General features: G+C 34.8%; 1 protein-coding gene across 3 annotated transcripts; it reads left to right on the plus strand.

Moving 5' to 3' along the window:
* Positions 1 to 274: 274 nt before the first annotated feature.
* On the plus strand, positions 275 to 15,013 carry LOC147071803 (xaa-Pro aminopeptidase 3-like). 3 transcript variants are annotated; one of them, XR_015070718.1, is made up of 10 exons: positions 275 to 452; positions 2,246 to 2,523; positions 4,587 to 4,739; positions 5,692 to 5,828; positions 6,194 to 6,435; positions 7,254 to 7,424; positions 8,323 to 8,567; positions 10,337 to 10,457; positions 12,171 to 13,775; positions 14,754 to 15,013. XR_015070718.1 is itself a non-coding variant. In XM_085947759.1 (9 exons), exons 1-9 carry the CDS (start codon positions 404 to 406, stop codon positions 12,344 to 12,346), a joined length of 1,572 nt encoding a protein of 523 aa, XP_085803885.1. In that variant the 5' UTR covers positions 275 to 403; the 3' UTR covers positions 12,347 to 14,182. The 3 variants fall into 3 exon arrangements, 1 of the variants encoding a protein (XP_085803885.1); XR_015070719.1 differs by lacking the exon at positions 14,754 to 15,013 and having other exon boundaries at positions 12,171 to 13,370; positions 13,460 to 13,865; XM_085947759.1 differs by lacking the exon at positions 14,754 to 15,013 and having other exon boundaries at positions 12,171 to 14,182.
* The last annotated feature ends 9,943 nt before the right edge of the window (positions 15,014 to 24,956 follow it).

The following is a 24,956-nucleotide window of genomic DNA, read 5'->3' on the forward strand; positions in this document are numbered from 1 at the left end:
GGGTCAGCTAGTATTATTATAAAATAAAACGATAACAATTGAATTTAATAATTACGATCGAGATCAATCATTTCGTTTGAATAATTTTATTTAGTAATATAATCTAAGTTTTATTTTATTTGTGTATTAATATGATACGATTAATATATTTTTATCAAAAAAAAATATTTACAGTAGGTACCATTAAAATATTGCAAGTAGGTATTTCTTTCAAAAATTCTCTAAAATAATAAAGCGACGCTTTATAATTTTTAAATTTTATAGAGATTGCAACACTATTTAAAATGTCAACAGAAAGAAAACGTCAAGACTTGTCAAAATTCCACGAATCTTCTACGCGAAATTGATTTCAGATGAATTTTGAACTGCTAGATTTTTAAATAATTTTTCAGTTTTTAGCAAGATGTTTATTTTTCCCAAAAAACTTATTCCGACTTTAAGGTTTGATTCGGGTGAGTACAGTACTAACTAATGATAGTATAAAATTTGGAATATTATTCCTTGGTAGATAGAGTATTTTGAGTCCCACAAAATCCTTTTTGATCGCTAACGCTTACAGTTATTAACTCGAACTGTTTTAAATGCGAAAAAATTTTAATATTTAGTAGACCTTAATTAACCTTAGAATGAATTAATATGTTTGGCTCGGATTGGTGGTCTTCTTTCGATATACATTAATTACCCTGGTAATGTTTTTGGGAAAAGCACTATCTATTTCTTAAATATACGTTCGGTGTAAATGTAAACGAAACCTTTCTTTCGACCATGTCCGATCCTAATAGAATCATATTATGGTCCCCCACAGAATGGAGGATTTGGGTCTTTTTACTGGTTCTCCGCCGTCGCGAGCTGCCATCTGTCAGTGAGCGTAGTGCGAACTATAATTATAGTACATTTTGGTCTGCGTACTATTAAAAAGTATAATACGTCAAAAATACCTCAATTTTGAAAAATGGAATTAATTGAAATCGCCGGTTGTGCGAATACTTCCCATAGCTTCTTTCATTGCGTTTAAAAGTTGTCTATATTGTCGATGTTTAAAGTTCCGTAAAATGTTCGTACTTCAATCACAGCAAATCGTAATAACGTGAAGCGAGGGACATAGTAATTATAATCTATATAATATAAATAATATAAGATCTCAGTGTGCGACATTAGTCTATGGACGTAGTCTTGCGTTGTATACTCTAAAAAACTAATGTGACAGCTAATGACGGCCGCCGGCGTTGGCATTTTTCGGTCATATGAGGTGTTTAAATAAAGCAGGGCATCAGAATTTCTCGAATTCTCCGTTGTGCTTATGCGACAAACAAAAAACTTACATTTTCAACACGTCCTATAATGTTTGCCGAAATACTATCATTTCTTCAACCGTGTACTATAATTCGATGACAAAAAGATAGCTGAATTCCAAAATGGCGACTGACATCTAAAGACGGCGGAGAACCAGTCACAACCACCGAGGTTTGTATTGACAGATTTTGTTTTTACGAGAAATGGATGTCAGCCACTTGCTCAACCTATTAGGTCCATACTCTGACTCATACACAAATTGAAAAACAATATGTGTACTTGCCATATCCAGGATTCGAACCTGGGACCCACGACGCAATAGGCCACGAAACGAAACCTAACCTAACCATATCGAACCTAGCGATCTTTGAAAAATAATTACCTAAGTAGCTAATTTTATAGTACTCCATATCGTTATTGTGGTTAAAGTGTTTTGAGACCAAATTATCAATAATTGATTTTCAGTTTGTTTCCGCAACTTATAGCAGTGGCGAAGGGTGGAGGTAGGCTGTCTGAAGAGACAGTCAACACTTTTACGTGTAAACAGTTATTGTCACGATGTTTTAAAATAAGCACTATTGCCGACAGTAATTCCATGCACGTGTACAGGCGCTATTACTCTTTCGATATGCATATCCTGGTAATATTATTGGCAGTCTTGATTTTAAAAAGAAAGAAAAAATAATAGCATGCAAACATCTATGTATCTTTTAGATAACTCATAGCAGGGGTCGGCAAACTGGGATAAATAAGCACCAATGCATACTTTATTTTGATAGTTACTTGCACCAAGTATCGATTTGCCCCAACACTAATACAACATCAAGAATTAAATCTTTTATTCTGATATGAGAGGTGTAAAATTCTACCTATATTGACTGTAACCAAAATTCTGAAACATTCTTTATTTAATAAACTATTCTCTATAATGACCATTCTCTTCTAACCACAGCCCAAAAATGTCGCCAGACTTTAAAACAGACATTTCGAGCAGCAAGCTCATCTATTGGCAACATCCAAGATGCCCAGTCCAAAAAGTCATCTCCAGAAAATAATGGCATACCCACTGGAGTAATGGGCCAGCCCACCTGCCACACGCATCCTCACCTTGTCGGGGCTGGACAACTGGCAGCTGGATTGACAGTGAATGAGTTCAAAAACCGAAGATCATCGCTGATGAAAAAGCTGGTCGATAATGCACCTAGAGATACGAAAAATAATGCCCATACCGTAAGATTTATGTATCAATTTTAGATTTAATCACATCACCATAAAATTATGAATGTTCAAAAAAATTTTAAACATTTATTAACTTTGTAACCTGCGTTCAGACAAGGTGGATTCCGCGCAGAGTCAATCTGTACTAGCATCTTTATATTCATTCGCGCGGCACATGAGATCCATTAGTTGACTGTAAACAACTGAATCCAACGCGGAATTTCTACAGAAACCCTACGTTGTGTTTAGTTAAGGCGTGGAAACCGCACTGTACAAATGTGTAATTGTGACAATGGAACGCCATTTCTTCTGGTGATTCACTATCCCTCAATAGTCATAAGAGTGTAAGAACTAGAGAGCTAATGAATTTTAGTTAAAATTTCTCAATTTGTTATATAAGGTTGTAAATTGGCCACATATAACACTATCTTTTAATATCAGTGGGTCTATTCTATACTTATCGAACACTAAATTGATAAATAGTATCAAACTTAGGGTAGGTTTGTATCAAAATATTAGCACTTATTGTAACAATTACACGAAGCCGGTTTTTATTGTTGCAATAAGTGCGATATTTTAACAGCAGCAAGATAGGTGCTGTTAAAATATAGCACTTATTGCAACAATAAAAACCGGCTTCGTGTAATTGTTACAATAAGTGCTAATATTTTGATACAAACCTACCCTAAGTTTGATAATATTTTTCACTTTATCACTTTAGCGGTCGATAAGCATAGAATAGACCCACAGGTGCACCCAATACTGCCTTCTACTTTTTTTAGAGCACATAAAAATGAATTGCTTCATCGACCTCCATTTACCACGTAGACTCCAAGCTAGGTTTTTATGAATTAACTTAATCATTTTCATTTAATCAGTAGCGAAGTGTAGAGGTAGGCTGTTGAGATCTGCCATAAATAGTGCTCATTAAACTTTGTTAGTCATACGTAATTGTTTTTATTGAACTAATAATGCAATTTGCAGATGGTGCTGTTGGTTTTTAAAATTCAATTAAACCCCGTCTAAGCCAAACTATAATAGTAAGTTTAAGTTTGCTATGTGCGATCCGACAAAAATGGTGCACACTTTTTCATTCATATTTGTTTTCGTTGGATTAAGAATACGGTAAATGTGCCGCAGAGGTGGCCATGAGATTTTACAACTTTCTTTTTAGACCAAACCAAATCTAACCTACCCCAACCTAAGATTACCTCATATAATCTTAGTTTGTGATAATGGTGCATCAAAATATATGAAAATTTCAAATTTTCAATTAACCATTATCGGATCGAAAAGCTGATGCGCCGACAGAAAAAGGTATTTATTATAATTGTCTACATGGAATAAACTGTTTTCGTAAAAAAAAATATGAAAGCTCATGGCCACCTCTGAGGCACAATTACCAAGAATACATATTAGTATTACACATACTGTTGGTTCATTTTTTTAAATTCGTTAAACCAAACTATAATAGACAAACATATTACCTATATAATATCCAAAGTGATGTATTATTTCGTCGGTCCCTATTAAAAAAGTCGGATCTGAAATTTTGTCATTTTCGGATTATTATGTAAAAGTTATTTAAACACTTTAAAAATTTATACCACAATCACAGTTTTTTTTTGTTTGTTTGAAAAATTTCGAGATATTCAAGTTAAAAATGACGGATCTACCGAGAGTGTCCGAATAAAAATGTCGGTTCTTACCAACCGACATTGTTGGCTGGGCGTGGGTGAGCAAGATGCATCGGATCTGATAGTTGCTGCTATGTTTACCGGACAGACGGATGTTTTATTAACGTTTAGAAAAGTTTCTATAACCCGTATTTTTATTCATTATGGCAAGCAATAGGTCACAAAGGATATTTGATGAAACATCTTTGTTTGCTCGTACTGAAAAATAGCATTTTGCAGATCCGACTTTTTTAATAGGGACCGACGATTTAATTACATAATTTTAGATATTTTATTGATAGACGAGTATTTTTTGACTATTATCTATTATGGCTAGGTATTCGTAGGGTTTAATTGAATTATCGCAATGCATATTAATTTTTTTCACCATTTTTACAGGTCCTAATTCCTTCAGCCACAAAGCAATATGTATCTGACAAAATTCCATTTATATTTAGGCAAAGTTCAGATTTCCACTATCTGACCGGATGCTTAGAACCAGATTCCCTCCTGATGATGACCACTTTACCTGGCAGTGAAAACATTCATCGCGTAAGTATACTATTTGTATTCAATATTTTTCAATATTCCTCCTTATCACAGTCCACAAATATATTCAATTGATGTATTGAACTATCTGACCAATATTTAACATATTGAAAAAAATCTTCTTTAAAAATGGGTCATAAATATATGATACGAAAGCTATACAGTGAGTTAAGCCTCAATTACATTGAGCTTCTTTACGAGCTATTTATTGGCGAATTTACAATCTGCCTGTAAAGACGCCCATTGTAATCATCAAATAAGCTAATAAGCAGGTTGTAAACACTCTACCGAGAAAAGTTGAAAGCCGGTCAACTTTACACGCTACACGCCGGCGTGTGGGCCAACTGCCTCTGCGCAGTACCAACCTCCCGGTAAAAAAACGAACTACGTTCCGTCAAAATAGTCACTGACTTGTGGCTTCTCAGCGAATGGAAAGTTTTGTGTGTAATCATCAAATCGCAGTAGCTGAATCGCCCGCTTTTAAATTCGCCAATAAACAGCTCGTAAAGAAGCTCAATGTAATTGAGGCTATACTGAGGCTAATGAGGCTAGCTGAAAGTCATTCGCATTTTTGAGTCATTTGTAGCAAATACCTGTTTAATAAAAATTTAATGGAAAATTAATAAAAATCTACCAATTTGTCAAGGATTCACGGATAGATAAAAATACCTTGCATTCGTGATACCAGCATAAAAAAGTTTTTTATACATTACGACATCATTATTTACAGTATTTAGATGAACAATCATATAAAATTCCAAATAACAGTAAGTAAGTGACTAACAGCAAGCAGCCATTGTCTTTTCTATTTACAAAATAATGTATTCAATGCTGCCAACACTGAGTATTAATTTTCTATAGTTACCTACCTACGTACTAAAAATATTCTCGAATCACTATCAAATGTTGTAATACAAACTGTTTATTTATAGTAGTACAATTTCTTTGATTTTAGACTATTTTATTTCTTCGTGGGCGTGATGAGTATTCTGAATTATGGGATGGTCCTCGTACTGGAGTAGATGACGCACCTCAAATGTTCCGGGTGGACACTGCACTGCCGTACTCAGAATTTGAGACATTTTTGCATAGGTATTTAAACTTTTGTTTAAATTCATGGGAATTATGGAAACAGAACAGTCATAGTGTTTTTGCTGTTTCCTACAACACATGTATCAATATGGACAGAAAACTGATGCCTTGAGTAACTGATAAATTATGTATTTTTTAAACAGGATTGAAATTCCTGATACCCCTAAAATCAGGTTGTGGATTTATTATCTTTTCAGCAAATATTTATTTGAACCTATCAGTGATATGTACCATTGATGGCTTTAATAGTTATCTATCCATAGCTTCTCCAATTCAGACAGCAGCTTTTTCCTTCTGATGGTATATTTCTGAGTAACAACCTGGCGCCATACAACTGCATGAATTAATAAAGATTTATTTTTTAGTCATTTATCTTCACACACTTCCGACAATATATGGTACTCTCCAAGCTCTCCTGTCCACCAAGAATGTCACGCTACCATTAATAGGGCTATTGAATCGAGTAGGGCTTCTGCTCAAATGTGCCCCCGGACTATTCTATCGTCTTTGAGACTTATCAAGAGTCCCGCTGAAGCGAAGCTCATGTTGGAAGCCGGCAAGACAGGCAGCGACGCAATTAATAAAGCGATGGCCTGTACTAGACCCGGTAAATGAATAATGAATTTTTATTTAAAATTAAACATTATTACATACAGCCTCTCTGAGTCTGCCAATGATACTTCCACATTTACACCGTCTACTACTTATAGCTTCTCGTCACTTCTACCGCGGACCCCCGCATCAGATACTTTGCACTTTTAGTATAGCGATGAAGATCTGGCCTGCAGCTATGACTATAGTCACCTATGAGTTATTTCAACCTTACGCATTCACAAGTGGTTGTCGAATGTGGATGGCCTAACGGTTATAATTATTAAGACCGTTAGCGTTTGTCTGTGTCGTCCACGCTGTCTTGTTTTTTAGACATACCACATTGAATGTTAAAGCAAACATTGGAAGCTTCAAATAGTTGCAACAATTCATGAGTGCCACGGGCCTTCCGCTGACACTGGCCTTGCATGTCGTAGCATTCCAAGATGAGAGTTACCAATCCGTTAAATCCCAAGCCCAATCATCCGAGTCATGATCCTGACAAAGTAGATGAAGGAAATCGCATCTGTACATCTTACTTGTTATACGGGACCACTATATTTCCCTGCTAAGTAAAAAGACAGTTTTTCAGTGTTTTTAGTTTTAGTAAGATGAAAATCCAAGTTTTAAACTACATTTTCTCTTATGTTATGTAAAATTGTTGGATTGTTTTGACATAATCTCTAAATAGACAGTGTATACATAATCTTTGTATATATTGTCTTTTTACTTAGCAGGGCAGTATAGTAATAAACGCATTTGTACAGTAAAATAAATCTGCTACAAATTGGCTGATTTTACAGTGATCTATGTACATATTTATCTTTTACACAGGTATAAGCGAGCATGATGTCCACGCAGCTATAGACTATTGGTGTCGTCGAGCGGGTGCTGAACATCTCGCTTTTCCACCTGTCGTTGGAGGAGGAACCCGTGCAACCTCTATACACTATATTCATGATAATCAAATGCTTTCTGATGGAGAATTGCTGCTCGTCGATGCTGGTGAATAGACGGATTGTTATTGATAAAATATATCTACTTACTTCAATAAAAGACTACCTCTATTTTATTACAACGTTTTTCTTGGCTCGTATTCTTATTTGTCCGGTGGTTCTTTGTCCGGTACAAATCTTGCAATCGATTTTTAACTAACTTCCCGATTAGCTAGACATTTGAAACTTTTAGAATATATCAGAACATGATGCCAATGCATTTTTTTAATACTTTTGGCCATCTTTAAGTAGAATTGAATTCATTTTCAGTTAATTCTGTTTTGTATGAAAAGTTATTTCGACACCATTATTTGTTGCAAGGGGTCTGGGGTCCTAGCAACTAAATAATTAATATATAGTGCGTTACTTTGGAAATCAATTTGACATGTCAAGTACAAATTTTTTTGATCGTTTTAGCTAGTCAAGTCAAGTTTATATGATTCAACAGAAAATTTAAAAACGTATATAAAAAGTTCTTTTTGTCTTGTAATTATTATAATATTTAATTGCTATAGTCTATACGCTATAAGAAGTCAGATAGCTAAATTGAATATACTGTCTTTGTCTTTTGACGTTTGAAACATTTTATCTACGTATTATCTTTGATATGTGTAACATCCATAAATAAGTTATTTACGTAGTTCAACAATGAACAAACGACACTGTCTTTGAATAACTTGTTTTTTTCTTAATTGATGGCATTATCAAAATACTATCATTTTTACACTGTTGTTCATACTATTATCAGCATAGAAAAGGATGCTAAGACTCTTCTAAGTATAGCCCAAACTCATGCAATACATGAATGAAATGCAACCAAAATTAAATAATCTATGTTAAATTTCTCTCAAATATAGTTATTACTAAAACCACAGCCTCTTAAAATTTTTATTATTCTTATATTTTAGGTTGCCAGAAATCCTGTTACAACTCAGATATAACGCGCACCTGGCCTGTATCAGGTAAATTCTCACCGCCCCAGGCCATCTTGTACGACATCGTCTTTTCGGTCCAATCGACATTGATGGCCATCCTCTTAAATCAACGCCCCTCTTTGGATAAGCTGTTTAACATCATGTGCACAACTCTTGGTTCCCATTTGAAAGAAGCCAGTCTCATACCGAATAACGCCAGCGACTCGGATATATTCGCAGTAAGCTATGCTATTATTCGTTCGCTTTTTCAGTAAAATTGCCATTTAGCACCTCGCTAATTTTTCATATTGCAGCCTTTGACAGATCGACTGCTTAATCCGCAAACCGGCTAACTCCATTTGGGCAAATTATTCAGGAAGGAAAAAAACATAATAATTTAACAATTACAAAAATACAGTTGGAATTTTTTTTTACAAATAAGCTGCAGTATCAATAATAATAATAATACACTATATTAGCTTCCCTTTTGAATTTATACAAAGAGCGGAGTTGTCCCATTGACGATTGCATTTACATTGGAAATTTGGCACCAGAACGATAACACATTTATTTATAGGTTTAGGAGTTTGAAATTTGGTCAAAAGTGCAGTTAGCTGGTTTGCAGATTAAGCTCTCGATATTAAATGGGCGAAGTGTGTGAATATAAAATGACACCATGCCGCATATATCGATACCATATTTCAATAGGGAAACAACTCAAAAAAACCTTGTTCCATGATAATGATGTTTGATTTTTTGCAGCAATTCTCATTTTAATTTTAAAACCTTGATTTTGAGGAAAATGTATGTTTTTTATATTTAATTAGTGGAATTCAGCAATGCACAAAGAAATTAACCCAGAAATTCCAGTGTATAACTAAATTAATGATTAATCTCAGAAAGGGTTTTTCGATTTTATGACACATTAAAGAAATTTTTGACTCTTTTTTTTTTTACTGAATTGTAAAAAGAAGACCTTTCTACATCGAATGGCATTATTAACTCAATCCTTGAAATTCTGTGTTATCCTTATTGAAATGGGTATCGGTATTTAGTTTGCCTGAATTTTATTCTTTCGTAATAATAAACAGATATGTACATACAGGTGAAAGTGATAGTGATAGTGAAAATGAGCTCTACCTGCATTACTAATAAGGGTCAATTATGTTAATTTATATAGTAGTGTATTTAGTAATAGAAGTGAAACAATCACAAACACCAGGGTTTTGAGAACATCTCATAATATATTGTGAACTGAACGGGAATCGAACCCCGAAGCTCCCGGATGAAAGACCAGCGCCTTACGCACTGCACCACGAGATCCGTATTATGCAACCCAATGTCAGATGTTTATTTTAAAAATGCATAATATGGTGTGTACTTAAAAATTAACTCTACTTACATTGCAATAAAGATGATTTTTTACAAATTTTTGTCAAGATGTCTATAATCTTTTCTGAAAAAATCATTACTGAACAGATATTATAATGTCTATCCTGCATATCAACTACTACAGCTTCCATAAAATGGTTGAAAACAATGTATTTTCCAATGAAAAGTTTTATATTTGATGCCCAACCAAACCAATAACTCGGGGTCGCATATATGAAATGGTCTTGACTGCAACATGGCCATAAGTCAAAACTACCGGCAATTTTGCAACTCTCTTCCACGCACATAGCCGGGACAGTGACGTCATACTACTTGCTACTAAAACAAATGGCTGACCGCGAAAAGTAGCATCTGCGTATGCATGGCAGCAACATTTGCTATGTTCGACATGCTGACCATATCAAGCTGATTTAGTTGCAAGTGTCACCAGCTACTTCTACTACTCCTACAGCATTTCAGGGATATTAAAATACAAACTTGCTAGTATATATTATTATAAAAGAATTATTGTCAGTTTAAATTTTCACTAGCTGAAATTGTAATCTACCACCCTGTGTAATATACATGACAGAACTGAGAATAAAATATGTTTATTTTATTTTAATCTTTCTCATAGCTGGCGTACAAATTCTGTCCCCACCACGTTTCTCACTATCTGGGGATGGATGTCCATGATACTCCCCCTGTTCCAAGAAGTATACCTATACAACCGGGTATGGTGATCACTGTCGAACCAGGTTTGTTAATTCAGTGTTACCTGTATCCAACAAGTCCTATTACATAGTAACGAACATCATAAACAATTGAGTCCATATACGGAAATTGAACATTATCGCGGTAATGCGGTTTTTCAGTAAATAAATTTAAATTACGCGGCATACGCCTATGCATGCACTCACCAAATATATTCAAACAATAGGTGGCAGTCCAAACTGACCACGCGGAGTATGCTGTTTATCCATATACCATATAATATCTATGCCGTACACCACATACACACAATTCGTGCTTGCAGCTTTCTAAAAAAGATGTCATTGATGAAACTACGTCAAAAAGGAACAGTGGTCAAAGTCATGAAACTTTTAAGGGAAAGATTATCAAGAAAATAATATACTATGGCGTACGTCGGTAGTGCTGTCAAAAGTTGTGCAATACAATATTTTCTGGCATTGAAAAAAATATATTTTTCAAAGTTTTGGGAAATGGGAAATAAAATCCAACAGGATGGAAAGAAAATGGAAAACATTTTGTCTTGTTTATCCCAATAAGTGTTAAAAATGAATCTCCTGAAGAAGACATCACTTCAAGTGACTCTGATTAAAAACGATGTTACCATCAAAATCAGTTGTATGATTATTTTATACTATATGAAAAAACAGCGTTAATACTCAAACTACCTCTATTCATCGGAATTAAATATTTTCGATAATGGGTATCTCCACAACAACCGACTGAAATGTTTAACTGCTAATATCTCTGAACAACGTTTTCAGGATACGCTACTCTTCCGCATATGGGCTCAATTGTTTAAGGACACATTTCTCAACCTTTTCCATTAGTGACATTGCAGTTTCTACCTTTTAAGCACTTTGGTATCTATTTCAGAAAATTTTCTCAGCCTATTTTTATCTTTTCTGAGCTGCTAATTTTTTCTTTGAATTCAGATTGTAAAGCTTTTCTTTATACTAATATCAGTGTGTTTCAGATAACTTTTCGGATTTTTTTAAATTATAATACTTTCGACATAGTTACACTGCAGATATGCACAATTATAGTATATTTACCATACTATACATACCAGTGGCGAATGGTGGAGGTAGGCTGTTAAGATCTGACAAATAGTGCACACTAAACTTTCTCAGTCAAACGTATTTGTTTTCATTGAACTAAGTATCTGCCAAATTTTTTTACCTTATGGTACACTGGGGAATGGAAATTTGTTTCATGGCCAATATGGCAAATCATAAAGATAACAATATTGATTTGTCAGTAATATAGGTAATAATAATAGTAATTCGCAAAGATACGGCAACAGTGATTTAATGACTGTAGTAGCTAATCGAGTATAGAGTGCAAACCTAAAATGCTAACAATTATTTATAGCTCAGAAAATTCGCTTTGTGAAGAAGAAGACCGTTTTTTAAGTATTTTAAATTTTCATCAGGTGTGTATCCTCGAAAGGATTAATGACTCACTCATACAGAAAATGATACATAGATAGATGTTTTCTACTGTCTTCAGAACCTCAACATTTTTTTTTAAATTTGTTTAAGGAAACATATAGATGATTAAGTTGTGAATTTTTAACATTTATGGTCCAATTCAGAACCTCATGCAGCACACAATTTGGCAGACGCTGTAATTAGATAAACAATGATTAAATAATATAGTAGCAAATCGCAATATCCACAAATTTAAAAAAATACAATTTATGTATTATTTTCTTTCAGGTATTTACATAAATGCTAATGATAAGAGTGTGCCGCCAGAGTTCAGGGGAATAGGTATTCGGATTGAAGACGATGTCCTCATCACTCATGGCGAACCAATAGTTCTCACAGAGAGCTGTATCAAACACAGGAGGGTTATCGAAGATATTGTCGGAACAAAGAATCTTCCAGAATAGTTATTTAACGACTGAACATGTGATTAGTGAGACGTTATAAGGTTTATATATAAATATTATCATCAGCTGGGATCAAGCCACTGCCGGATGAAGGCCTTCTTTAGCTCCATCCACTCTTCTCGGTCCCTAATTCTTCACTGCCACGTACATCCATCAAACTTTATGAGTTTGTCTATCCAGCGGGTTTTAGGACATCCCTGTGTTTAGTGCCCCTTGGGTGCCATTTTATAATGGCGTTTGTCCAGCTGTTGTCCACTCGCCAAGCGACATGTCCAGTCCATTGCGATTTCATCTTCTTTGCGACCTTTGTCACATCGCATACTCTTATCTGCTTTCTCATCCATTGGTTTATTTTATGATTTTTCCGCGTTTTGCACCTTTCGATGCCACGTTGCACTATTCGTAATTTTTGGATTTATCTTACATTAAAAGTCCATGTTTCACACGCTTATGTGAGTGTTGGTGATACACATTGATTGAACACTTTACGCTTCAGACATAATAAGAGATCACTTTTGGAGATACTATTCAGGCACCCAAATGCACTTCATGTCAGTTTGATTCTGCGAGCAATCTCGTCGTACATACCACCATCAATTGACATTTGTTATCCGAGATAGACGTATTTGTTGATCCGCTTGATTTGAGTGCCATTGATGAGGATCGCTTTTGGTTCAGAAAAGTAATTTATCATTTACTTTTGTCTTTGAGACATTCATCTTTAAACTAACTACGCGGCTTTCAGTTGCAAGCTCCTGCATTCTGTTCTGAAGGTCTTCTTGGTTGATCGCAAAGCCAACAATGTCTTCTGCAAAACGCAGGTGATTGTGGTGTATATATTGATCGAATATACAACATTGTTTTAAAGATCTAATTTTGCTTTCTATCAAAATTTGTTAACATTGTAGTACCAAATTGAATCTCAATTCAGATGAACATTTTGAGGTGACAATATTATGAAAATGTTCTATCTATTCACAGCTAATAAAATTATAATTATTACGAATAACCATTTCAAAGTTCCGTGTTATAAAACACGGGTTCCCAATTACTTTCTGGTCGCAATTTCCTTTTATAATAGCCTGCGACCCATCGCTACATTTTCATAAAAAGGGCATTTTTATTAGAATGAAGAAAACCAACAAAAAGCATTTAAATAAAATACATTTTACATATTTTCACTCACAAGGTTTAGATGTGAATTCGCAATCATGACATTTTCTTTCATGTTACTCCTACTTATAATTAACAAACATTTCATTTGGTTTCACTAAACTACTCTGTGTCAAAAATTACACTTTTTTTATTATCTTGAAGTAATTAACAATTTACAGGTAACTGACTGATTTTGTTTGTGGTATAATGCACTTTTCTTAATTTTACACTGATGTACATACATAGTTAGCTATAAAATATATACATGTAAACAGTGGCGACCGGTGAGTTATTTTACTGGGAGTTCACTTTTTTCACCTTTTGACTGCCGTAAAAAGGCCTTTGCCTTCATCAAAACTTCACCAAAAAATCAAAAAAAAACTATTGAGAATATTATCATCAACAATGCCATTTATCATTCAATTCCAATAAAAAAATAGGACTTCCGCTAATGAGAAGCAACATATTAAGGATTTGCTTACTTCAATAACAAATTAAGAAAATAGGTGACCTGATTTATTGTGGCTCTTGAAAGCAGTAACTCATCAAAATTGACAATATTTAAGCATGTAGCCGTGATATTTTACGATTTCCACCCTACCACGCATATTAAACCCCCCACAGAGCTAGTTTGGAGAGATATCATACTTGATAAACATTGTGAATTTAGTTATCAAACTGAAAAAAACTTGAAGTTTATTTTTAAATTGTACTTCGCCTAAATTTGAGAAATGTTGTCAACATGTGCGGAAATTTAATATACGTACTGTGAAAAGAATTAATTTGTATAATAATATTGAATAAAAATTGTCAAACAATAATTATTGTACGTGTGATACGAGCTGTATTGTTTTAAAACCGATGAAGCCGCATTCGGGCCGGGAGCGACTGAAACTGTCGCTCTGGAGCACGCAGGAAAAATATTTACATATTTGCTATTCCACGCGACAGACGACGCTCTTTCTCATTGCAAAGAAATCGAACTGGGCGCTTTGGTCGAGCGATATCAGATATCGCTCCCATCAACATATAATGTTTAAAATAGCCGGTTAAAAACACATATTAGAATTTGTTTTTGTATATGAATTAATGACTACGGTAATAGATCAGAACACTTTTAATTAATCAAATATAAATGAAATACTTATTTTAAAAAAATAAGTCTTTTCGCATTAATTGAGTGGGTGGGTGTTCACCGCTCCAGCGCTCTCAAGGGAGCATCGCCACTGCATGTAAATATGAAAAACATAAGTATAGAAAACTCGGCAGTACTATTCTAAAATAACAAGGAAATCTATGTATTTATTATCATAAGAGTAATAATATACATTATTGTGCCTGATTTTGGGGTTAACCAAATATCCATTTTCACAAAATGCTTTTAAATGTAATTTTAACAAGCAAAATATAAACAGCTGTGATAAAATATACTAGGTACTATATATCTGTAAATACTTTGTATTGTTATGGTGAATAACTATATTATATTAAAAACATTATTTCCTGTTATGTAATTGTTTTATTATTTATTATGCCTACTCCAGACCGAGATACATCAGTTCGGGAATAAATGAACATTGTTTAGAAACTGTTCGAAAATTGTATCAACGCGTCTGTTCTATACACAAGGCTGGTATCAGTGGCTGTCGAGGGAAGTTTTTCATATTTATGTATTGCAGCGGTTAATTGTTACAATAAGTTAACTGTCTGAACTGTCAAAAAGTGATATGTTTTAACTGCACCTCTCCAAGCTGTGTTAACTTTTAGAGTGAGATAGACAGTTTAGACGGCTAACTTATTGTAACAATTATAATACCTCAATATACAAATAAGATAAACTGCCCTCGTTAGCAGCCTTGTGTATAGAATAGATGCACATGACTGTTTACATACTCTTCTATAGTTTCTGATACAAAATAATGTCCATGTATTTTTGTATTCTGTCACGAATGTAGAATATTTTTCAAATACAGAGAACTGGCTATATGGCATTTTGGCAAACGCCAAATTTTATTAAATTAATGTTTCAATTGATTATGGTAGTACAAGTGATACTTTTTTTTCATAATTGGTCAAACGTATTAAAAAAACGGTCATTTTCATATAGATTTTTACCACGTTTTTATTAGCTCGTATTCTTGTTTGTCCAGTACAAATTTTTCTTGTTTGTCCAAGATTTGTATTGGACGATTGAAGATTTTTAACTAACTTCCCGACTAGCTAGACATTTAAAACTTTTAGAATATATCAGAAGACGACGACAATGCATTCTTTTAATACTTTTAGCTATTTTTAAGCAGAATTGAATTCATTTTCAGTTAATTCTGTTTTGTATGGAAAATTATTATTGTTTGTTGCTAAGGGGGTCCTAGCAACCAAATTATTATTCAATTCAATTCAATTCAATTTATTTATTTTTACATATTGTGGACATTACAAATTATAAGTTTAAGACGTTCACAACATGACATAAAAAAAGAGATAGATAGTATGTTATTAAACAGTAGAAATATGTACATACAAAAATATTAATTATATAGTTACATGGAAATACACCAGATGAGTTAAGCAGACCCTATTTTAAAAAATTATAAAATAACGTCCACCTATACTCATCCTCACGTAGGTGGAATATATCAACACCCGAAGCAATTTCGTTGAACATAGTTATCGCCCTCCCAATTGGCATTACCAGTGGCAGGTTGGTTCTGCACCTTGGGAGAATAAACAACTGATGTTCTCTATTTCTAAGATAGTTATCAGAGACACAGGTCAACACTGCCCAGAATGGCAGAGTTCTCATTTATACCTCGTATAAGTCGAAAAAATCACGTAGCTAAATAAAGATTTCTTCTAAATTGCAAACTGCAGTATGTAAGCATGCCTAAGAGAAAGTCAGTTGGATAAAGCCACGGATAGTATCCGTACAACCTCAAATAAAGGAGTCTCAAGAATTTCTTCTGAACCCTCTCCACCATAAGGCCATACTTCAACTGATGCGGTGCCCAAATAATAGACCCACTCTCAAGACTGCTTCGAACTAAAGAATTAAATAAAAGTTTTAATTCCGTAACATCCGAAAAGACCCGGGAAGTACGCATGACGAAGCCCAACATTTTAAGCGCCTTGTTACAAATGGTAACTATATGGCTAATAAATGTCAGTTTACTCTCAAACGTAATGCCAAGATCCCTTACAGATGATATTCGTGACAGAATTCTGCCATGCATCGAGTATTGGAAAAACAACACTTGAGGCTCTGGTAAACGACAAAAGATTGCATTTATCAATATTGAATTCTAGTTTGTTACGCCTGCCCCAATCTAATATATTATCTATATCAAGTTGGAGCTGACGACAATCGTCCAAGGTGACAACTTCCAAAAAGAGTTTCAAGTCATCAGCGAACAACAAAAACATAGCATTTTTTTTTACCAATGCTATGTCATTTATAAAAATCGTGAACAGCAACGGTCCTAAGTTTGAGCCCTGAGGGACACCAGAAAATGTGTAAAAGCTCTGTGACTGATAAAGGCCGTACGATACGTATTGTTGACGGTTCCTAAAATAACTCCCGAATAGCTTCAAAAATCGATCAGACAATCCAATAAGTTGGAGTTTTTCCATCAGGACATTATGATCGACTTTGTCAAATGCTTTTGAGAAGTCATTGTAAGAACAGTCAACCTGGTGGCCTCTATCCAGGACCGATGACACATAATTAGTAAATACCATCAGGTTAGTTTCCGTTGATCGTTTTTGGAGAAATCATGTTGTGCATGATCATCTCAAGGACTTTTGCTGATGCAGAGAGTACAGCTACCGGCCTGTAATTTTCCACTGATGACTCTGTACCACTCATATGGATTGGAGTAACCTTCGACATCTTCCACGTTTCCGGAAAGATACCTGTCTCCATTGTAAGATTATATATATATGTAAGTGGGCCTTTGACAAAATCAACACACCCCTTTAAAAAAAATGTAGGGACGTTATCAGGTCCCAAAGAGTGAGTATTTTTTAGTTTTTTAATAAATTTTAACACATCACTCTCATCAACTGGAAAAATATCAATGGACTGGGCACCGCATGATGGCTGTCTCGACGTGGAGGCAACATCCAAATAAGGAATACTACTTGCGTAGACAGACCTGAAGTGACCAGCAAATGCTTCTGCCACTCCATGTCCGGTTACCTCTTCGCCTTTCCAACTCATCGAATTGGCATACCCGCCATCCCTTAATGATTTAATATAATCCCAAAACGATTTGGGATTTTTACGAATGCAATCTTCTACCGATTCCATATATGTTCGATAGGCCATTCGAACAGCTTGCCTCACTCTCAAGCGATAAAGGCTAAACATTTCATAGTCGCGTTGACCATGCTCAGCCTTCCAAGCTTTGTGATAGCAATGCTTGATCTGAATGTCCCCAATAATCTCTCGAGAAAACCACCTCGGGTATCGCCTTCACCACGATATGGCGACCTCCTTGAAAAACATTCATCAAACACATTATATACAGTATTATAAAAGAATTGTACCGCCTCATTTACATCACAAATCCCGAGCAACTCACTCCAATCCACTTCACTCATTAATGAGTAAAGTAGCTTGAAGTTTCAACCTTCAAACTTCCATCCCCTGCACCGATCGGTTTCATGTGAGGGTATTTCAGTTCGTAGCGGGCGAATCGACCGAAACCTGAGCACAAAAACCAAAGTAGGATGATAGTCATCCTCCCGTACAAGAGGGGACATGCATCGGGAAACTGACAAATTGATGTTGCTGAATACCCTATCCAGAAGCCCATTACTAAAGTTAGAAATATCATTGTACTGAGAAAATCTAAAAACAGCGCACATAAATTCCAGGTCACTATTGACCCTTTCACCGTTGCGCGCTGAAGTTAGATTAAAGTATCCCATCACAATAATACTTCTGTCTCCAATCAAGTTGACACTAGATAGCATATTCTCAACAAAACATTTATACACCTCCACGTCACTGGCTGGAGGAAAATATACAACACAAACGTAAATAGTGATTAATGTATACGTGCGTTACTATGGAAATCAAAATGAAATGTCAAAATGACATTTCAGTATTCTATATATATTCAGTATTTCTATCAAGTACAATAAAAAGTTTTTATTAATACATAGAATTGTCAAGTTTATATGATTCAACAGAAAATTTAAAAACGTGGTATAGAATAAGTTTTTTTTATCTTGTAATTATTGGGTTTTAGAGTTAGTATGTAATATGAAAAACGGACACTTACACCCATGCTCGCGAATCTCTTGTAATTTTTCGTAAAGGGCTTATGTACCACTTTGATATTCATGTACTCTGTGTTCCAGCGTTTGATGACCTTTATTTGTGTATTAGTGATAGTAGGGTGACTGAGGCGGCGATGCCACATCGACGTGGCGTTCGTTAAGTGTGTGTGAACCATTCGGCCAATCATCGTGCGTATTACTGATTTCACCAACACCTAGACAAGGGGCATTAAAGGCTAAAACAGGCCGTATTCATATATTGTCTTTATGAAGTTCCTTGTTTACAAAGTTATCACATAATGATTGAATATTTAGAATTACATTCCCAGTAACTTATGATATAAATTAAATCAACTTTTACTTATATATTGCAGAATTTTATTTATATTTAAAGCCCTAGAAACATACCTATTGGCATAGGAATATTTAAGGGGGGGGGCTTCGATTATACAAACAACAAATTAAAATAGGATATAGCTGTAATATACACGCTACCCCACTTTGATATTTCCCTCGTGCATAGAATTTAGACTTTTAGAGCAATAGCATGTGGTACCTAATATAATATGATGTAACATTTTACAAGAGTCAGTACCATTTTAATATTAACAGTTAATATTATTGATTTTAGTGTTTTTGAGCTGTATTATTAAAGGTCAATGTTGTGATTTCATAGTTAAACTACAGTACTCTCTCGGTAATCCACCACCCCAAATACCAGAAAAGTGTCCAATTAGTGGAAGCGGCGGATTATAGTGCATACATACATAATAGTATGGTAAAAATTAAAACAGGTATTTTGTAAAAATAGTTTATTTTGAGAAATTTGTACTAGCAAATTACGGTTTTATTTATAATCAAAATCAAATATTTACTAAATAATTATACATATTTATAAACTAAGTTTATTAACTAAATATTAAACAGTAAATCACTTGACACAACCAGTTGTTCAGTGAGGCAGATATTCTTGAATGGCTTCGGATTCCTGGCTTTCCCTATGACCAAAAACTTCAGTTTGTGTGTCCCGGTTGCATTGGAGCATGGCATAATTGTGATGTGGTCCTTGGGCACTTTCCTACCTGGTACATTACTTTCTTCGCGATGAACTTACGTTTTACGAAGGAAAAGTTTCCAAAATAAACCCGTCTCATCTGCGTTGTATACTTGTACGCGGCGGGCTACTGAATTTGACAATCGAATACCGGCGAATTATAGAGCTGGATTTTGTGATTTCAACTAGTAAAAATAACGGCGGATTATAGTAGTTGTCGGATAATCGAGCGGCAGATTACTGAGAGTGTACTGTATATGCATGGCCGCCTTCCTTGACGCTATAAACGTGTCTGAAAGAAGTGATTTTAAGTACTCATTCTATCGAGAGATGGAGCCGCACAGGACTGATGCTGCAACCATGCACCATAGTGCTTGAAGAAGGAAGTTAAGAAAGAAAAAAAAATTGTACTGGCTCTGCTGTCTACTGACGTTAAGCACACTATGTATCCACATACTCAGTGTCACGAGCTGAAATGGATAAGTCTACAGAGGAGTCGGAACTATCCCGCTCCCCATACAATACTGCAAATTTCTCGAATGCAGCAAAGTTGGCCTCGGTTGCTATCAGATCTGCGTGTCCAATTGGGCCCGTATGAGGAAGGACCCTGACAGATAGCTCTGCTCGTTTGGGTTCTATACACGGGCAATCCCGAAGGACGTGTTCAACGTCTTGGTGGTCATGCCCGCAGGTACAACCCGACCCGCTATTATCAAGCCAAACTCGTGGAGTCTGGCGACAAAGTTAAACTATCTGATTGACTGATTAATGGATGTTACATAGTATTTTTGTATTATATGATTTTTCTCACAAAGAAAACGTCACGGTATAATATTATTGTAATTACTTAGATTATGATTTGGTTGTGATTTTGTTATTTTTTTGCTAAAAATGCATTAAAAAGTTCATCTTACAAATTCTTATTTTTATGTAATAACTTGAATGGCCTCTATTTTAAAAAATCTTGAATTGAGTCAGTAGCTTAATTACATGTGTGTTTGAATTGTACTCAGAATTGCAAGTTTTTTTCAAATAAGAATGTGTCTGTGGCTAAGTTATATAATATTAAGTAATACTATAATCTAGAATCAGTTAATATATTTTGCATTTTATGATAAAACAACATAATATAAGATAACAGATTAAACATCCATTTGCTGTTTATAGTTCATTATGCTATCTAAATTCAGCGCTGTACAGTATTACAGATTAAAATTCACACACTGTTTACATCTCATAAATCATGTGTTATGAAAATAATATGCAATGGGTAAACGAGAAAACAGATTACATTGGATAACAGTGTGATCTCGAGACTATGTGGAATAGGCCGGGGACAACAAATCCACATAAACAAATGTATTGCCAATATTGATGCAATCTGTTGTGAAACATAATATCGATGACCCAGTATTGAACGGTAACAAGTCAAAAATTCGACATTTCGCGATAATAGTATCAAAATACTCGTAGAAACGAGCTCTTGTCGGTTTTCTACAGAAACAATTCGAAAAAAACAATTTAAATACCTTGAGAGCCAAAAAACCCATATGAAATTTTACAAACTTTCAAACAAAACCAGTTTTGTACAGATCCATTTCGAATTGTTTTCATTTAAAACTGTCGATTGACCATACGTTTCAATTTAGAATAGATAAATTCTGACATGTATCCTTTTAAAACTTGTCAAATCTTGTGTATTGTAAAATATTCAAAATATTAAAACATGATTATCTCAAAACTACGTTTTGTGAGTTGTTACTGTTTAATACTGGGTCATCGATATATCAAGAGATAATTTCCAAAAAAACTGATTATGCTAGATACATTCTTGACATTGCTTATATGATTTTCAGAAATCATCAAAGTCAACAATAAATCGCTTTTAAAACTTACTAATATTCGGTAGTGGACAAATCCTGGACGATTTATTTTCAAATACTGTCAAATTCATTTCAACCAATTACGTTACATCATCGCAAAAGAGCATACGCCATTTTGCTGAATGCCATACATTATGAAGATGATCAGAAAGACAGTGTGTTTGTTTTCTTGCTTGTAAATAGTAACTTTTTAGGTACCTAGGAAGAATGAAAATAACACTTTTTCTCACCTCCTTATATAGTTATCTGTCTAAAATCATGATTAACATCATCACTTTTGCCCCTAAGTCGGGTCATGGTCCCCTCCGGAAATTTTGAGTGCCGCCACTTCCCAATTACTTTAGCTCAGCATCCTCGAATCCCTCATGATGCAGTTCAACCATCTTAGGTTCAGCTAGATTTCATTTACGTCTGAAATATATTATACTTACATAGCACATCTTGGCTCTATAAAACTAAACATTTACCCTGTATGTAAATATATTATTTATAAGGCATTATTCAAATATATTAATTTCAGTATGAAAGATGATGGATGTAATGAATAAATGTCTTTATCATCATCAATATCGTCGTCAACAATACGTATCGTACGGCCTTTATCAGTCACAGACCTTTTACACATTTTCTGGTGTCCCCCAGGGCTCAAACTTAGGGCCGTTGCTGTTCACGATTTTTATAAATGACAGCATTGGTAATAAAAAATGCTATGTTTTTGTTGTTCGCTGATGACTTGAAACTCTTTTTGGAAGTTGTCACCTTGGACGATTGTCGTCAGCTCCAACTTGATATAGATAATGTATTAAATTAGGGCAGGCGTAACAAACTAGAATTCAATATTGATAAATGCAATCTTTTGTCGTTTACCAGAGCCTCAAAAGTGTTGTTTTTCCAATACTCGATGCATGGCAGAATTCTGTCACGAATATCATCTGTAAAGGATCTTGGCATTACGTTTGAGAGTAAACTGACATTTATTAGCCATATAGTTACCATTTGTAACAAGGCGCTTAAAATTTGTCCAAACCATTGTCAAAAAAACTAACTTTTATGTCAATTGTGCTTACTATCATTCTATCTAAAATATTTACCAATAGATTCATCACAGTCGGTTTTCAGATAAGAATGCAAAAAATACGAATATTGTTGGTGTACATTTTGACTTAATTGACTAAATAATTCATTAACCTCAAAAAAAATATATTATATTATTTACTTTTAGCCGGCTCGCACATCAGAACTCGTCTCACCTAAAAACGTGTCGAATACGTCGATGTGACATCATCGTTATTTAACGAAACAACATAACACACATTGCCAAATGGAGTTTCGCAGATTGATCGAATGCAACTGTTTCATCTGAAAAAAACATCTGGCTGTTGCATTCGACATGTTGCATCCTTCTCAGGCTCCGAGTCGGAGGGTCGAAGTCACAAAGAAACACCTACGAATTGGTCATTCCTATACCGGCTCGCCGATCACCGCATTCAAATATCAATACATTTCGAAGCCTACGCGCGACTGTCGCTAGATAGATGTGCGAGGTTGTGTCATGCACACGAGGCGAGTTGTGATGTGCGAGCCGGCTTACATCTATATTTCCGTGTCCGTCTGATCGCCCATCCATTTCCATTTGTTTGCTTATTACCAGCGGCGGCTTGTAGATATTATATCTGGGGGTGCTGCGGTTGATTAAAAATAAAAATTAATGTTTATTTGGATAATATTTTACTATTAACATCAAAATTATTAAAATTAAACATTATCAGTGTTTTTATTTCATTATAAAATTGATTCTTCTGTCTTTTTTCCTTGAAAGAAGGTCTATCACCTTTTAGTTGCTCTCGACATCTGTCGCGACTCGCGCTGCGTCTAGCTCAAAGCCGCTGTACCCGACAACATTTGCAACATGAAAATACTGCCAAAGCGGCAGTACCAGACTAAGCTCTGAGTGGCGAGCCTGGCTCCCCACGCCCCTCCTACGCATATTCGAGCATATTCTATCGAAAATGGTACTGCATGAAATCACGCAATGCATCACTTTCATCGCGGTGTATAATAATTATTATTGGATGTATCGGTGTGCGGGTGAGCTTAACACGCTTAAATAATATTGATATTTTGATATAATATGCATAAATTTATGTATAAGTATTATAATAGTATATTTTTCTCAATTTGCTTGGGGGTACTGCAGTTCCGCAGTGCATATGGACAAGCCGCCACTGCTTATAACTCAAAAACTACTAAACCAATATTGATGAAACTTGCACAAAGAATAACCAACGTGATATCTCTAATGGTTCCGAAGGGACAAGATAAAACTTCTAAAAAACCACACTTTAGGTAAAGTGGTCAGCAGCAGTGGAGTGGTGAGGTGAGATACTGGTGGAGAGAGTCAGGTCTACATGCAAACGCCGAATAACGCATTAGCAACAATTCATCAAAGTGAATAAATTACTAAGATAGTAGTAGAATGATGAGATGAAGGTAAAGGGGCAGCTTGATCCAACCGTTAACCATCTCATCGGTTTGAAAAAATCAAATTGTATCAGTCTATTTTTTCTTTTTTATATATATTTTACATAGACGAAATAACGGATTATCGCTAATTATATATTCAGTAGGCGCTCGGTAATCCGGCACCCTTATTTTCTCACCTATGCTGGATTATTGGATTTCTATAGGAAATAATTCTATCACAGATTTGCACAGTAAAAATCTTTATTAGTTTGTGTAAAAAATCCGGCAGTTTAATGTGCCTGCCGGATTATAGAGCAGGAGAGCTGAGTTGCGAAATGCCGGACTAGTGGACGTGCCAGATTGGTGAACGCCGGATTACCGAGCGCTTACTGTATAACATTATTAATGTCAGCGTTAAACTTTCGGTACAACATATTATATAGATACATAGGGTAGATTAAAAAATAATGCAATTAGTATCGAAATATTCAGCTGATAATTCAAAGAATAGGCTTTATTTGGGTTATTTACCCACAAGTCGTAAAACATATCAGATCGATAACATAAAAGAACTTCCAAGAAATTTGGTTGCTATGGCAACCAGGCAGTATATACATAACACAAATCAAGATGGCATGTCTTTACAATTCCAAAATCAATAAACATGTATTGTTCACTTTGTAAGTGTTAGAAAACGAATAAAAGCAAACATATAAAACTAAGGTAATTAACTATACAGTGTACTTTATCTTCGATGCGACAATGGTGGCCA

This window comes from Rhyacophila brunnea, unplaced genomic scaffold (assembly GCF_057557595.1).
Source record: "Rhyacophila brunnea isolate RB1 unplaced genomic scaffold, BYU_Rbru_1.0 scaffold_2, whole genome shotgun sequence".
In the NCBI taxonomy this organism is placed as follows: Eukaryota; Metazoa; Arthropoda; class Insecta; order Trichoptera; family Rhyacophilidae; genus Rhyacophila; species Rhyacophila brunnea.

Coding starts and splice junctions, on each gene's coding strand:
- LOC147071803 (XM_085947759.1), top strand. CDS start 404: ATGTTTATTTTTCCCAAAAAACTTATTCCGACTTTAAGGTTTGATTCG. Junction 4,740..5,691: donor GCAGTGAAAACATTCATCGC/GTAAGTATACTA, acceptor CTTTGATTTTAG/ACTATTTTATTTCTTCGTGG. Junction 8,568..10,336: donor GCGACTCGGATATATTCGCA/GTAAGCTATGCT, acceptor TCTTTCTCATAG/CTGGCGTACAAATTCTGTCC.